We start from the raw sequence: 16290 nt of genomic DNA, 5'->3' as shown, positions 1-16290 counted from the left end.
CTCGTCATTCCCGAAGCGGCGACGGCCAGGCCGCGGCGCAGGTAAGCGCGGGCGGCGGCGCGGCCACTGCAGGCCGTTAGGGGCCCCGGCGGGGCGGGCCGCGGCGGGACGTGTCTCCCGCTGCCGCGTGGCGCGGGCCGCCCGGTCCCTGCGGCCGTTGCGGCTGTTACTGGGGTTGCGCGGTTGTGACAGCCGCTGCCGCGCCTCAGTGCGAGAAAAAGGGCCCGTCTGCCTGAAAACGGGCACCAAGCAGGGCCGCTTCCCGTGACGTCACGACTGACAACCTGCTGCTGGAGGTCCCCGGCGGTTTGGTTCCTCCGATTCACGGAAACGAATCTTGCTTGTTACGATTTTCCTAGTAAACGGTAAATGCAGCTTTTGTAGTAAGTTATACTGCATTACATACTCAACTCAGTCGGGTTTTTTCCTCCTAATCGGCACAAGCCCCTGGCCCCAGATTTGGGGGTTCTTCAGTGAAACCTCAATGTGTTCTTAAATAAGTGGTTTGCTTTCCTACTTTTAATCCTTCTGTTGTTGCATTTCACTTTCTTGGGCAATAGTTTAGGTGCCACTTCCATCATTAGTTTTTAATTTTATTTTCTGGTGGGTCTGCACTTGATGGTAATGGAATTTCTTACAGAGAGCATGAGTATGCAGCATCATTACTCTTGGTTACTAAGTGAGCTGTATCATCATTGTGCAACATAATTCACGATAATATACTGCAAATTGAGCTATTCCCTAGTGGTCTGCGTACCATTATTGTTGTCTGGTTATGAATTTGAATTACTAACAGGAATACTTTCCACATACACAGGTTTATAACTCAGTGTTTCTCAGTGAAATTGTGGCAGTTCCCTGTGAATTGAAAACAATATGCATTATTCTTTACAGCCACATCCATATGTGTCATGTCAGGTCATGCCATTTTGCAAAACACGCAAGAAGTGGATCTCAGGTCTGCCAGGATGAAAATAACACTAAGATTATTCTTTAGGGCAGCCCTTTGACTATTTCCTATTGTAATTGTCTGTTGTGATTTCCTAATTAATTTTGAAACTGTTTGCCTGGGACCAAATTAAATTAAAACACTCTGTGAAGACAAAGAGGGAATTAAAGCATGAGATCCCTTTTTATGAATGCTTAAGATTTCACTTTTGAGCAATCTCATTAATTTGCAGTGTAAATAAAGCTAAATGCATGTTTGAATAGCTACAGTATTTTCCTATAGAATATTCCTGTCCTGAGCCAGAAGCCTTGAACTTTTGCCTAAGTTACCTGTTTTCCAGTTCAGTTAGAAACTCTGTTTACTAGCTGCCAGAATAGTCATGTCTGCTTATTTGGCTTCAGGATGAAATGCTCTTTCACAATACCTATTTGGTTTGGGCTTCTCTCCCCCACCAAAACCAGTTGCTCAATACTGTAACTGCCTCCCCAGAACTGATTAGTAAGTCACATGCAGAAATACTGTCATACAGTCCTCTCCTCATACGTTCTTATTATCCAGAACTAGAAAGTGGCCTCAATGAGAGAATTAGGTTGAAAGAAAAGAAAAGAAAAGGAGCAAAGAGATATATCAAGATGAGGAGGAAAAAGAGTGACATCAAGTGGGATGCTAAGCTAGTGGCTTCTGCACTTTGTTATTTTTGTAGTTCTTGCTGAGCCCCTTGCCAGCCCATAGGCCTGGACATCCTCCCAGTTGCTTTGAGAACCGCTTCTTCCAGCCAGGCCCTTGTCATGGTCTGGCCAGCTTCTGTTCCCCTGCCTGGTGTTTTGGGTCTCCGTTTGTGCTTCTTGCATGCTTAGCACAGATCTCTGCCTATCTGAATAAAGGGACATAAATTGCTGCATGTGATATGAGCAGGTAGTGGCAAAGGGCACTCGACATCTACTTCTGCAATAAGCAGAGGCATGAGCCTGTATCCTTTGGGCCAGGTTATGACAGAAATCAGGGTTTTCCACTTCTTTCCAGAACCAGTAGAGCTGTACCTACTGGTAACTAAATTCTGCTGGTTCTGTGAAGTTTTGCAATTTGTTGGAGGAATATTATGACCCATAAAAATACAGTGAAATGCCATCATACTTAATGGGGCCTTACTGCTTTTGATCACATACACAAGAGACTGAGGCCAACTGCATAGAAATAAAGAAATAAGGGGGTTTGGAAAAAATGCTTAGCAGGAGGATAGAGAGACTAAAAAAATGTTAGGAGCCACCAAATAACAGAAATGAACATTTTAAATTTGAGAAAAAAAGAGGGAAGAATGAAGATAAAGTGTGGTTTAAATGTGAAAATAGTATTTTGTGTTGATTTAAATCTAGCCTTGAGTCATGGCAAGATGACACTTGAGAGAAGCGCATACCTGTGTGCATACAAATTTCCAGAACTGCATCTTCTGTGTAGAAGAAATGCCCTATAGTTTTCTGTGTTTCTTAAAGTCACAGCTGCAATAGTTTTACTTGACTTCATTTACGCAGATTTAATATGTACCTTTTACAGATCCATTGCAGACAAGGCTTCCTGCTTGTCCCATTCACCTGGTCCGTTCAAGTCAATGTTAGTGATGGACAGCATGTTGCTGTCATTTTAGTTTCACAATTCAAAATGTCCACCATATCCAAGCAATGAAAGAGTAGACAGGGCTGGAGGTGATTACGTTTACCGTATGCAAAGCCATCTGTCTGTTTCTGTGCCGTACTCTTAATGGTCTGGGCAGATACCAAGGTGGCACAGAGCTTGCATACCCAAGTGGATCTGTGGGAGCCAGCCCAGTTCTGGACAAGATTAATCACCTTAAATCAGTACTTCTGGCACTTACATCAACTCCTGTGACAGCTTCCAGCTTACTCCATGCTGACTCGCTAGGGTATTTGCTTTATGCTTTCAGTACACAGTATTTACAGTATCCAGCCGTATCACCACTTACAGTAATCCAGTCCCCACCACCACCCTTACTGCTCCCCATTTCCCATTACCCCAAATAATTGACTGGGCTTTTAGCTAATCAAGTCAAACATTCTTTATAGCAGTAATTTCGTAGTGCATCTGTTCGCTTAAGGAACCTTTAGTGTCTTTGATCTTATGGCCGGTTTCAGTCTGCAGAATATATCCTTATTTAATGAAAATTTTCACGGCTCTATTCACTTTGGTGTTTATAGTCTTGTTTAATTCAATAAAATTATGAGAAATTACTCTGAGGATCTGCTCCTGCAGTCCAGAGGAAGCCGCAATTGGAGAAAGAAGGTATATTGCATCCTTTCTTAGCTCTTCTTCCCCTCCAGTGGCTAAAGTGCAACAAACGGATTTCATAGGCAAAGTGGCACTAACTACTGTAAAAGGGGCAGGATGATGCTACAAGAAGCCGCAAAATAGTGAAGATCCTCCTTTTCCTGCATTGGTTTCTTCACACACCAAATGCTACATCTGTGCTTCTAGGATATAAATATACCCTCTTGCCTGATAAAGAGCACTTATTTTCTTGATTAGCACTTTTTAAATAGCTCTTGTGGAGAATTATTACTAACAGCGTATGTTAGTACACACATTTTTTCTGTAGATCTCTGCAAAATTTCACAGATCTAGTTGTGGGATTGATAACTATAATAGCAAGATTCTGTCACAGCTGGCTTTTGAATGCCACGATAGACATATCTTTCTCATTAGAGAGACTGTTCCCATTTCAATAATCAGAAAGGTTAATCATTACAGAAAGTCTGGGACTGAAATCTTGATTTAAACTTTGATACAGAGTGTATGAAGTGCACTGTATCTTTTGCAGAATTAAGGAAGAGTTCCAGCTGCAAAACAGTAAGTTCTTGTTTCCTGAGAAAATAATAATAATAATGAATGTACTAAAAGTTACCTGTCTTAGAGAATAGGATTTATGCAAGAAATTTTATAAATTAAATTATGAAACATCATTTAAAATAAATCAATATATACAAGCCTATCATGAAAAATTCAACTGTAACATTCCTACACTGATCCAGAAGTGCTTCCAGATTATATACAGTAGTATCATCTCATATATCTAGAAATTATTTTACAGACTTTTGAAAAATTTATAAAAGAACAAAAAGTTTCATTATCTATCTCAGAGACTATTGTGTATGAAAATAAAATAAGGAAATAGGTGGATTAAAGAGGAAAAGAAATACATTTTCTAACTTTTCTATTTAAAAACATTAAAATGCATCATTTAATGTTTCAGCCCTTCAGAAAAAATTTGGCAAAAACTATAAAAAGTTGCAAAGGCAGAATTTTGTTTTGGTAGAGTATTACCGTATATTTGGAAGCAGGCTTAGATAGCAGGAGGTACAGTTTTTGTCTTTAGGTAGTGCCACAGTTTTCTGAAGGCATGAGAACTTTAGCTTATATGCCAAATTAGATCATCTAACCTAGTTTGGAAAAAACAAACCAAAACACCAGCATCAATGGAAAGGACTTTGTGGATGTGTGAGAGTAGATGATTGTGACTCAATTCTTCAACAAAGAATTGCACTAAATATCTTGTGGGTATGGAAAGTCTGTTTGCATAATGACTTGCCTTTTCTCATTCAGGCAAAGTAGATGCAAATATGCAGAATTTTACAGCAATTTGTTTTTTGCAATTGGATGTACATGTATATATGGTTTTATTACCCAGTAACTCATTCATATATTCAGCCAGTGGAAGATAAGGTCCAAGCTCCTGCCTGTCTTCTGACTTGGGCTATTTATGCATGAACAACTGTTCAGCACTTCAGTTATATAGAAAAAACAAATCTTGACATATAATCCACGTGCCATTTGGTTAAAAATCCTTTAAATCTTTCCTAGTAATGTGGAGGTATTGCAGGCATCTTCTGCATTTCAGTGGTTTTTTGTATGCATGTTTGGGTGCTGTGATATTTTATTGTTCTCTATTTCAGTTAGAAGTGAGGTGAATTAATTATTTACCTATGTTATTTAAAGAATGTTATTTTATTCCCCCGATCTTTCGGCTAATCTCCCCTTTCTTAATACAAAATATTAATTGATGCTACCTCTGTTTCATATTTTGCTTATTTAAAAAGTTTTAGATCACATTTTAATAACAAAAGCTATATCTTTCATTTCCGTTCGATCAAAGGCATTTTTTTCTTAGCTCTTACCAAGCTAATTAAATTAGAAAGATGTAAGGCCAAGCTTTTAGTTGACTCTCCACTACTGAACTCATACATTTGAACAAGCCTGTATGGATTTACTTAACAGCCCTCTTGAATTCCTTTTTTTTATTATTATTCTCTTGTAAGATTATCTGTGAAAAATTAGGCATCTGCAGTGCTTCAGTTCATGATGTACTTGTTTCTCTTGAGTGCAGCACTGTTTGACCCAAGGATGGCATCCACTCTGGATCTGAAAGAAGCAACTGACAGCCAAAGTTCATGGGATACTTTGCTACCAGATTTCCCTAAAGGACCACTTTGCAAATATCGTAAGAAAGCTTCCTTCAATTGGAAGGAAATGGCTGTGTTTTTAGATGGGGAAGATATCATCCAGCTCAAGGTAAGCTTTGCAAGAATTGTAAGCATGTTTTAATTTTGGATAGAACTATCAGTAGAAATGAGTGTGTTTGATTCAGGAGAAGGGTATTTAATAATACTCTGCAGATACGGAGCATGAAGAAATTATTTTTGCATATCCAATTTTCAGAGCAAAAATGAACTTTTAAGCAACCTACTTTGCTACCTAGTAAAGCTTATTTCATTACTAATCATGAATAGTGGGGAAACCAGCATATGCTACATTTCAGGACTTCAATAAAAAGTGTAGTTCTATAGAAAGAACTACATCGTACCATATTTCTATAGGGCCGGCATTACATCATACTTTTACAATTCACTTAAGCTGATCTAAGTTTATTCCACTGCCAGAAGGAGTATTTCTGTCCTCCTTTGACCTGACATAAGTTCTACTCTCTTCTGTGCTGGCAATTACTGCTTGTGTGGCATTGCATTTGCACAGATTAGCTTGCCTACCTGGCTGAAAGCTAACCCTACCAATATAAAAAAATGATTAATTCAAGCAGAAGAGAGTTTGCATGACCTGGAGGATGCAGGAGGAGGTAGAACTGCCTTTTTTGGTGGTGGTATAGATTTACATGTATTTAAGCTAATTAAGAAACTTCACTGTAGTTATTAAAATCTTAGAAGGTGGATTAGAGAAATCAAAAGTGCCTTCGTCTGCGTCTGACAGATATACTTGAAAGCCATAGGAAAACAAAAGTGCCCTGTGTTCGAATGGGCAAATAGTACTGTTCATACATAGAGATGGAGTGATCCTAACTTTCAAAAAAAGCACATAGAATCTTGTGTTTTTCTTCCCTCATATTGTGACATTTTCTTCAGAGAGAAGAGGACTTGAAAAATCTTTTTAAAAGATTTTGCCTACGGTACTGCTTTTTTTTTTCTGAATTACATGACAAGCAAATAAGGAGGCATGGATATCTCCAAGACACAGAGACTTGATGGAAAAAATGCTGTAGCGTATCATCTAAGGAGAAAAAAATGATCCAAACTAGAACGTTAAAAGACGCACATCCACAGACTGAACATCCACATGCGGCAGTTGTGTTAACTGGAGTATGTTTCTACTTTTGTCTGGGAACAGAGCAGTCATGGTAGCCTAATGCCTTTAGCATTATAGCATATTTCTAACTGAATTTAATCCCTGGAGCTTTACCTTTGTGCTCAAATTGAGGGCCATTGCTCTTTAGAGTTCTGCCAACTGCTTCACAGTGAAATAATGAGGCAGCTGTAAAAAGTTGTACCATACCACTCATATTCAAAGTGAATCAGTCATACACTACTTCATGACTAAGAAGCTTTCATAGAATTGAGTTGCATGAGCTATATGTATAGCGATGGACTGTTTTAATGTATTTTTAAATTCTGGGGAGTTTGGGGTTTGTCTATAAAGTTACCTCTTTTCTCAAAGTTTGAGGCCTAGTGTTGTACCAGAAGTCTTTTAACTTGCTTTGTTAATGCCCTTGGATAAACTTTCTGATGTCAATTTTTTTCTCCTTCAAGAATAGAATCTTCTCTGCTTTAGAAAATGATCCTTTCTTTGCACATCATCCTGGAGAAGATTTGAGCCATGAGAAATATCAGGAGCTGACATTTTTGCGCTGTAAAAGGCTCTTTGAGTATAACTTTCTTACTCCACAAGAGATCACAGAGAAGCCATTAAAGATATTAAATATGATTAACTGTCTAGGGATGTATGATTGGTCTCCGTGTCTCAAGTATTTTTTACATTGCGGTGTAAGTACAGTTCGAAAAGGTATGCTGATGTCTATTTAAATTTAAGTATCTTGTGATACCATAATTCTGTTGCTTTCTGCCCATTTTATTAAAGCAATATCTTTGCACAATCTATTTCTTTGTTTTTAAGAATCAAATTGAGTTAACTATTTAAAAGAACTGGAGAGCTGTGAAATGACATTCATAGATATTTGTCAGACAGGATGCAAGTCCTGTCTCCATTGGAATCACTCCTGGAGAGGAAAGCTGAAGCAGTGTGGGCAGAGCCACAGGAAGATATTTTTACACCTGTAGCATCATCTTCTCTTTCTTTTGTCCCCTCCTCTGCATTCTCTCTGCAGCAGTAGCAGCCAAAAGAGCTTGATTATATGTGCCCTACTTGGTGTCTCTGTCTTTGTTACAATGCCAGATACAGGCATCATAAACTTCTTTGCCTCACCACATGGTGCATTCAGAAGGAACTAAAACCTGTGACAAAACCTCATTGACATCAGCGGGTTGGGGTTGTGTTTATCAGTTGCCCCCGGCTGAGTCTTCCAGAAAGAATACTTAACAGAGCTGGTCAAATAATATTAGCTGAATAAATTCATTAGCACTAATCACAGAACAGAGGAGAGTCAGAGAATTACAGTTTTGTTACGTGAATACCTATTCAGAAAAACTGAAGGTAGCTTTAAAAACAATGGTCTTGTCTGGTCTTGAAGCAGCTTTCTTCTGTTCTTGGGTCATTAACAGTGAAGCAAACTGAAACACTCTTAAAGCTTTTGCTCTACTCAAGTGGGCATCCATAAGTACAGGTGGAAAGTAAGTTCACTAAGCATTTTGAAGAGCTTGCAATGAAGGCTTGAACAGGTTAGAACTGTAAAAATTTGATCATGTCATGAAAGTACTGCATTAATGGGCCATTCAGTCTTTGGTCTTTGGATGAGTATTTTTCTTCCTCAGAGGGCATTCAAACCTCTGTAAAGAGGCTATGACAAGATGAAATCTTGACTTATGTCCTCAAGGTGTAGTGTAAGTAGTAGTTTACCGTGCAACCTACCTTCCCGGGTTTCTTTGATGGGCATCAGTATTACAAACCATTCTGTATGTGTGCTTTGTGCTTTCCAGCATGAGGTCATGGATTTCACTCATAATTCTCTGTTTTTACAGGTATTTGCAGGTACGATTTTGAGTGCTTCTAAGAGGTTTGCAGACTTCATGAAACAAATTTATAGCATGGAGGTAATTTTTTCTGATAACTTATTAGAATCGGATACTGTCAGAATTACTTCAGTACCTGCACCTTTGTGTCATTTCTGATCTCTTTAGGTATCTGGGTACTTCTAAATAGCAAAACAAAAGAAGACAAAGGAGCAGATTCAAGCACTGAGCCCTAACTGTCCTCACTGCTTATTGTTACACCACTTCCTGGCGCTGTTTTAAGCTGTCCAAGGCAACATGCAGAAAAAGTTTGGGGATAGTTCATTCCAAGAACTTCTCCCAAAAGGCAATATAGATTAGACCTCCCCAGTTTTGTCTCCCTCTACTGTCCTGTAACATAACCTAGCAGGTTTTGCATTCTTGGATACTCCCATATCCACATCATACACTTGCAACCTTTGCATGATGCTATAAAAATACCATTTTGATGCTACGGACTGAAAAAAGATTATGTCTTATGGCCACAGAAACACCACACAGAGTCCAAAGGACGAAGTCCTTCACAGAGTAACTACGGCCTGTCTGATCTAGAAAGAGCCAATCCTAAACAGTTGCTCTTATCTATGCCATTTGGCCACATGGTCAGATTCACTCTCTGGCTTTACCCTCTTTGATTTTGTAAGATAGATATATGTTCTGAGTGCGCGCATATTTTCCTGCGCTTCATGCTTCTTTTGTTATTCTTTATCAGTTTTTGTCTTGTTGCTGTCAACCACTTACCATCCTTCTATATTTAACTTTCTTTCCTAAATTGTGTGCTTATCTCTCAGCAAAGACAACAATATACTGATGTGTAGTCCTGATTGGATACCACATGTTAAGATCAGGATGAATTCTGTTAATGACCCTCAGTGTAAGCAAAAGCCTGGGAATATGCATTTGCAACCTTAGGTCTGATTGGTTTCTTAAAACTGCAAGTCACTATCCAACAGCTGGATTTTCAATCGTTTGAAAATCTTCTGGTTTTAACTGCCATATTAAACTAGACTTGAATTGTGCCTTATGTCTCCTTATTTAGATTTTTGGATGTTTTGCTCTTACTGAACTCAGCCATGGGACTAATACCAGAGGCATACGAACTACTGCCACATTTGACAGCAGCACTCAGGTTAGTCCATAATACATAGGAATAATGTTTGGCACTGTTAAGCTCTGTTATTTATTAACAAGGCAGAATGATTCAAGAAGTTCTTTGACTAGTAAGAATTAATAAAGTTTAATTCCAAAATATATATATATACATATATATCAAATACATACGTTGGAGAGAAGAGTGTTTTTGCAAAGTCCTAGTTCAAGAAAAAACAGAGAAGCATATCCACCTTCACATGCTGTGGGTGCCTCAGTTCAGAGACAGCCCTTTCTCCCTTTCATGTATTTCTAAGAGAAAAAGATTGATTCCTGCAGAGAGAATATAAGGGTGAGTATAGGAATTTCAGCAGTTAAGCATGTTCCCACACAACTTTCCAATGTTTTCAAAACAATAAAGTGTTCTGTGGTAGTATTTTTGACTAATGCAAATCAGTGAGTTTAATACTCAGAAAACTTGCAAGGAAGAAGAAAGCATAGTGATTCCATTCTCAGACAGCAAAACAAAACACAGAGAAGTGAAATGATTCTCTATCGTATATCAATATTTACAGTGGCTTCAAAAGAATGAAGAATATGAATTGTAGATTTTAAACATAAGCATTGTATATCCTTCAGTAGGTCAACATTCCAGTCTGTGTTTTTCCGACATACAAGCAATTAAAAAATCATTTAAGCAGTATGGATAATCAGATCGCTGTCCTGAAAAAAACCCTTGCAAGATTGGCAGCATGCAAAGTTCCATTAAAATAAATGGAGGTTTATACTGGTAAAGAGTGCACTGCAGTAAAAAAGACTGAAGTGACTATATCTTTGATGAGATTGTGAAGCTATGAGTTTAGATTTCTTTTACATCCAGAAAAATACACTACTTAGAATCTAAAAATCTGAATGTTGAAGCTATGTCTGAATTTTAGGGTACATGCGTTCTTCAGCATACCCACTATTCATGGTTCCCCAGTTGTCCAAACTGGGAAGTGTGCTACCTTTCAGACTCTCAGCTGGGTTTCCTTTCCATAGAAAACTGCACAAGAAGGAGATGGTCCCTGTACAGGTTTCAGCCCAACATGGACCCACAGCCCTACTTTGCATATCTTAACCCGGAATCTAGGAAATGCTACTGAGGCTTTCACTTTGCTTTCTCAAAATGAGCAGTTTAAAAGTTGAACTTTAGGCCTTGCAATGAAGTCATGAACTTATTCTTTAAATTTGTCTTAGATAAATGTATTCTCTCCAAAGCTGAACACAGGATAAAAAGAGAGGTCTCACAGTTTTTAAGTCAAGAACAGAGTGAAACCCTGGCAGTTAATGGCTGTTTTCAAAACATCACCATGCTCATGAACAAAATGAAATTAACTATGTGCTGATTTTTATGATTTATATAACTTTGCTCACTTGTTTTTTGTGGTTACAGGAATTTATCATCAACACTCCTGATTTTGAAGCTGCAAAGTTCTGGGTTGGTAATATGGGGAAAAATGCCACTCATGCAGTTGTGTATGCCCAGCTCTATACTCCCGATGGACAATGCCATGGATTGCATTCCTTTATTGTACAGGTAGGATAGGAATATTGCGAATCATCTGGGAGAGGGGAGCAGGGTTCAAATTAAAGTTTTCTGTTATGCTGTTATTGATGTTTGACCAGCAGATTCTTTGGTTAATACCATCAACATATATTGCAATTGTAACAAGCGTATTGGTTTTAAATGTTCACTGTGTTTTTGTGATGATTGATAGCCAGTTTTATAATGTCAGTTTTCTGTAACTGGAAAATACAAAAGAGCTGAAAAGCCTCCAGATTATCACATTTCATATACAGTTAGAAATAACCTATGCTATATGAAGTCATCAAAGTCTTAGATGAGGCTTAAGGTGAATTATGTCTGTCCATCCTGCAAGATGATCTGCATGAAACCAAGTTTCTACCAGAGATCAGTTTATAAGATCAAAGGCATTAGAAAACATGCCAATGCATTAGGAAAGTTGTAAACAGTAAAATAAACTGGTTGTCAATGGAATGGGATTTATGACAAAATCAGGGAAAAACACAAAGCTGATTGTTACATCAAAGTTCTGTTGATTTCTACTATGTCTGTGTAGACCAGAGAAAGGGTTTAATGCTAGTTTGATGAGAGAGATCATTCGTGCTTAGGCATATTTTAACAGACTGGTGTAATTACTGTCATGGGATCTAAGTCTTTTTCATTGTGGGATCTATGTCCTAGAAGAGGTATATCAGTACAAGTTATATCCAGGATTATGTGCTTAGAGAAACAGGAAGCTTTCTTTAATGTTAATAATAGAATACAATTTGGGAGTATTTTCACTGTTTGAAAAGTCCAACCAAGAACTGTCTCACAACTGAAATACTGTTCTGTTCCATTTCTATGCAGATTCGAGATACAAAAACTCTCTTACCAATGCCAGGTGTGATGGTAGGTGACATAGGAAAGAAAGTTGGGCAGAATGGATTGGATAATGGGTAAGTCAATCCATTTGAATAAGGAAACATGCCAGATTGTATCACACTGTAGTGGTGCAAATATCTTCTTGTGTCAGTTCTGTACTTCTGAGGTACTTACTAGTGGTTTTAATTTGCTGTTATTTCCCCCCCCCCCCCCAAAAAAGGCCTTGAAGAATCTTGAATTTCCATATTCTCTAGTCCAGTTAGAATACAAAGTACCACTGATACTCTGCCAGTACCCCCAAGCAGTTTTACATTTATAGATTCTGCAGCAGGAATAATGAAAAAAAAAAAACCCACAAAGTTCTGAGTACAGGCAAAACAACCTCTCCTGTCTTTTGGGTGAAAGCCCTTAGTTGTTTACTGCCTGTTTAAGTTTCTAGCCCAGAGGAACAGAATGCTCAGAAGCAACAGCAGGTAACTTGCTGGAAAACTAAGCTCATTCTATTCAGCATGATTAAATTGAGATCTCAAACCAGAGGATGATTAGCCATCATAATATTAAGACGATATGGATTTTGTGTTTTTAACCCAAATTTGAAATAAAGAAGTACCTGGGATCCATTCTGTATCACAGCCTTCAAGCTCTGATGGCTGTAGCATTTTAATTCATACTAAGTAAAGACAGATTGAAACATGAGCTCAAGAGTTAGACAAATTAAAAGCAAGAAAAGAAGGATGGGCTGACCCCACCACAGCAGCGTGAAATAGAATAGATGAAGGGAATGGTTGTGGATGATTCATGAAACAGTATTTCATTTTCATTCACTTGTCGAAAAAATAGTTGTAATGCCAACATTGGAATAACCAAGTTTTCTTATCAGGTGGCTGTTTATTGCTGGAGCTGCTTATGGACAGATGGTTAGCTTCTCCCTATTTCTTTACCTTTTCCTAGAGTGTCATGAACAGATGTGGCCCTACTTCACTATCCAAAAGAATCTAATGGGGAGGAGGTATAGCAGGGAAATCGTGGTACATATGCACATAGGGACAGCCATAAATCATACTGTACACAAATATGATTTTAAAACCTCTGTTATTTATATAGCTCTGTGTAAAGAAAGAGACCTAAAATAGTAAGGAGGGATGGGGAATTTACTTTCTTGCCTCAACTTTCTTTTTGTTGATTCAGTTGATTATAGATATATGTGTTTTCCTACAGCACATGCAGCTTCAGTAAACAAAGTATAGACATCCTAAGATATCCTGCTGCATAATGCAATGTCTTTGGCTAGCTTTCCAGAAGGTCATAGGTCGTCTTCTGTAGTTTTTTGTTCTATGTACCAGCCTCCTTCTGATGTCCCAAATATCCTGCAGTGTCAAATATGGCACTGACATTCATATTTAAGCCGTTGATTCTCATTGAGGCTCTGTTGCATAAAGACACAAAAGAAAGAAAGAAAGAAAGAAAGCTTAAAGTAAATGAAGTTTTATTAAAATGTCAAAACTTTTTTTGCCTGCATCTGCATTACAAACTGTTTGCCACCAGATGGCACCATAGCATGGGCCTAAATGACTAATCTAAACGTAATTCAGCTTCATATTAAGTAGAAATGGACAAATTCTGCTGTTTATTTTTACTTTGCAGCATAGTCTTAAGCACAACATGAGGAAGGAAAAGAGCTTGCCAAATTTGATGTACAGTTTGTATGTTCATGTGCTCATCTAAAGCATATCTATATATCCATGTAAGAGTATGGATATAAGATTACTGTGTGCTTGTCACATGTCTAAGATGCACAGGATTTTAAAATCCATTTTTCCTTTGCTGATCTAATGAAAAAATATGTAATTTTTTAAAATATATGTGATGACTTGTAGTGCATCCAAAATGATAATCCACACAATATATTGTAAATAAGAGATAGCAGTAACTCTCTATCTTAATGTTAGAAGGAATCCTGTATCTTAGTAATGATATCACAGGTCATTTAAAATAATCATACAGTATTCTAATCTTTCTGTTTACTTTGCATATGCCTTTTGAAAATCTATTACCATTATTTCCTGCACAGCAGTGTTTAGGGAGCCCCAATCATGGATTTAGATCTCTAAGTATATATAAAGACAATCCCTGCACTAAAAAGCTTAAGTCTAAGAAAGCAACAACAGATTAATATAAGAGACACAAAGGAAGCCCCAGGACACCAAAAGACACCCTTCATTCTGCTGAAAACTGTAGGAGGTTGTTGTCCAGATGTCCCTGAACTATTTTCTTTGAAGAGGTTTGAGGCTAGGTGCCAACATTGTTCACAAGAGTTAGTTTTCCCTTTGCAACCTTCCTGCTCACACTGGTCTGTCAGAAATGTCAGGATTTGTATACATTTGCTTCTGAGAGGTACGTGAAGCCGGGGATGGGACTAGCGGGGTAGTTATTTCATAGCCCTGCACTTGTCTGAGGAGCACACAAGCTGTGCCACTGTAAGAGGTGGACTGTTGGCTGCATGATCTCTGAAATGTCAAAATTGACGGGGAGAGACTTCATCCTGGAACATCAAACACTGCGTTGTCCAGGTGTTATCTCCTAATCAATTTAGTAAGCTTACATGCCAGCTTAGCCTGGAGAAAGCACAGCGTATAGTTCCTGTGCACTATAGAAGCCTGTTGTGTGTGGGCGTAAGAAAACATCCCATTATGCTGCAGCTAAAAGTGTTGGTCTCTACTGCACACTTTGCCAGTTTGTGAGGTCTGATTTAACTACCGTAGACACGCTTACGTAAATCGAATATATTTCCACGAAGTTACGCTCAGGATGAATGGTCAGAATGGGTATCACAGTGTAGGGAAGCTGACAGAGATCTCCAATTTTGTACTTGAGGAAGTTTTTACTAAGACTTTTCAGTATGCGTACACACAGTTAAGCTCCTGAATGCATATATAGAATATGGGGAAAATATTCCAGAGTCCTAGGAAAACGCAACTGATTTGTGCTATGTAAGAGAACAGAATAGGTGATTGTAGCCCTTTTGGTTTTTGAAAACTATTAATCTCTTGGGTTGTTTGGCTGAAGGGTAGTTTCCTGCTAATGCAGAGTGTAATGTTTTCAGTAAGAGAAAAAAATTCAGAAGCAATGTAGGAATTTTTGCAGTGTAAATCCATTTGACTAGCCTGCTCCTTGGAAATCTGTTTTTCAAATAATTCAGATTTTCAAATAATTCTCATAGCTTCATAACTGGGATGTCCTAAAATCACTTGGCTTTTGCAAGTCTTCCCGACTTCAGTTACCCATTAAAAAAAAGACAAAATCACTTGAAATTATTTTAAAACATTTTCCTTTCTCTATGCCATTCACACACATTTTGTGTAATAAATACATAAATAAAAACAAAACTCCAGTTTTTCATGTGGTAGGCTTAGACTGTTCTTATGTTTTCTTACCAAAAAAAATCAGGCTGCCACCAGAGGCTGCCAGTGCTTCAATCTTAATTTTTATAATATAAAAATGTCCACCTGTTGCTAGTGGTCTGGGATTCTTTGAAGTGTGCTGTTCACTGAACTCTGAAAATGGAAGTAGTTGGGGGAAAAAACAGCTGCCAAAAAAACCCTGGTATTTGAGATCCGGAGGCTTTTGAATAATATGCACAGCAGGCATAAGAGGAGAGGGACAAAAGACAAGAGCTTGGGTAAGTGCTGAGGTGAATTTCTCTTTCTTCCCTTTGATTTTTCTATAATCACCTGTCTACCCTGGTTAACATAACAACATTAGCAAAATTACTCATTACTGCAATGCACGTCAGCAAGTGCTTGCCGTTGAATCAGTAGTGACTCTAGTTCATGCCCAGTTGGAACTAGTGGCAAACTGTTGCTTTCTTCACTCTAGAAATCACAAAGAGAAATAAGACACTCAGCTGAATCTGTACAGGAAACAGTTTGAAGAGCAGGTAGAATTGTGCTAAAGTGGTGCTTAACATGCCTGCCTTTGTAAAATATACTCTGTGCTGGCTCAAATGTAGCTGCTGATAATGGTGATTTTGTTGTATAGACAAAACCTATCATAAAAAAAGGACTAGTGAAATGATGGCATCACTGGCAAAGATAAAGCTGTTTATTTTAACTGACTTGTTTGTGGGAGAGGAAAGGATCTTTCTGGGGGAAGACGAACTGTTAGCTGTATTTAATTACAATAATGGACTTTGGAAAACTGAAGCTTTTTCTTAGCTGTTTGCCTTTCACATTCAGTTAACGTGTGATTTCTCCACACATGAGACATGTGCTAAGACATTCAGTACTTCCTCTAACAAAATAATT

General features: G+C 38.2%; 1 protein-coding gene across 9 annotated transcripts in view; it reads left to right on the top strand.

The window, feature by feature from the left end:
- Positions 1–25: 25 nt before the first annotated feature.
- The window catches only part of ACOX3 (acyl-CoA oxidase 3, pristanoyl), a 53325-nt gene continuing 37060 nt past the window's right edge, over positions 26–16290 (top strand). For 4 of the 9 annotated variants that reach the window (XM_067298271.1, XM_067298274.1, XM_067298273.1 and 1 more), the window contains exons 1-7: positions 92–365; positions 5343–5527; positions 7051–7284; positions 8437–8508; positions 9506–9595; positions 10991–11134; positions 11972–12060. In XM_067298271.1, coding sequence (XP_067154372.1) covers positions 5360–5527; positions 7051–7284; positions 8437–8508; positions 9506–9595; positions 10991–11134; positions 11972–12060 — 797 coding nt within the window. In that variant the 5' untranslated portion in view covers positions 92–365; positions 5343–5359. Of the gene's footprint in view, positions 42–91; positions 366–3789; positions 3809–5342; positions 5528–6369; positions 6604–7050; positions 7285–8436; positions 8509–9505; positions 9596–10990; positions 11135–11971; positions 12061–16290 lie in introns of those variants that run through there. The other 5 variants (XM_067298267.1, XM_067298268.1, XM_067298269.1 and 2 more) reach the window with 5 other exon arrangements.

This window comes from Apteryx mantelli, chromosome 5, assembly GCF_036417845.1.
Source record: "Apteryx mantelli isolate bAptMan1 chromosome 5, bAptMan1.hap1, whole genome shotgun sequence".
Taxonomy (NCBI): Eukaryota; Metazoa; Chordata; class Aves; order Apterygiformes; family Apterygidae; genus Apteryx; species Apteryx mantelli.
The sequence above is the reverse complement of the archived record's forward strand: the minus strand, read 5'-3'. Positions and strand labels throughout refer to the sequence as shown.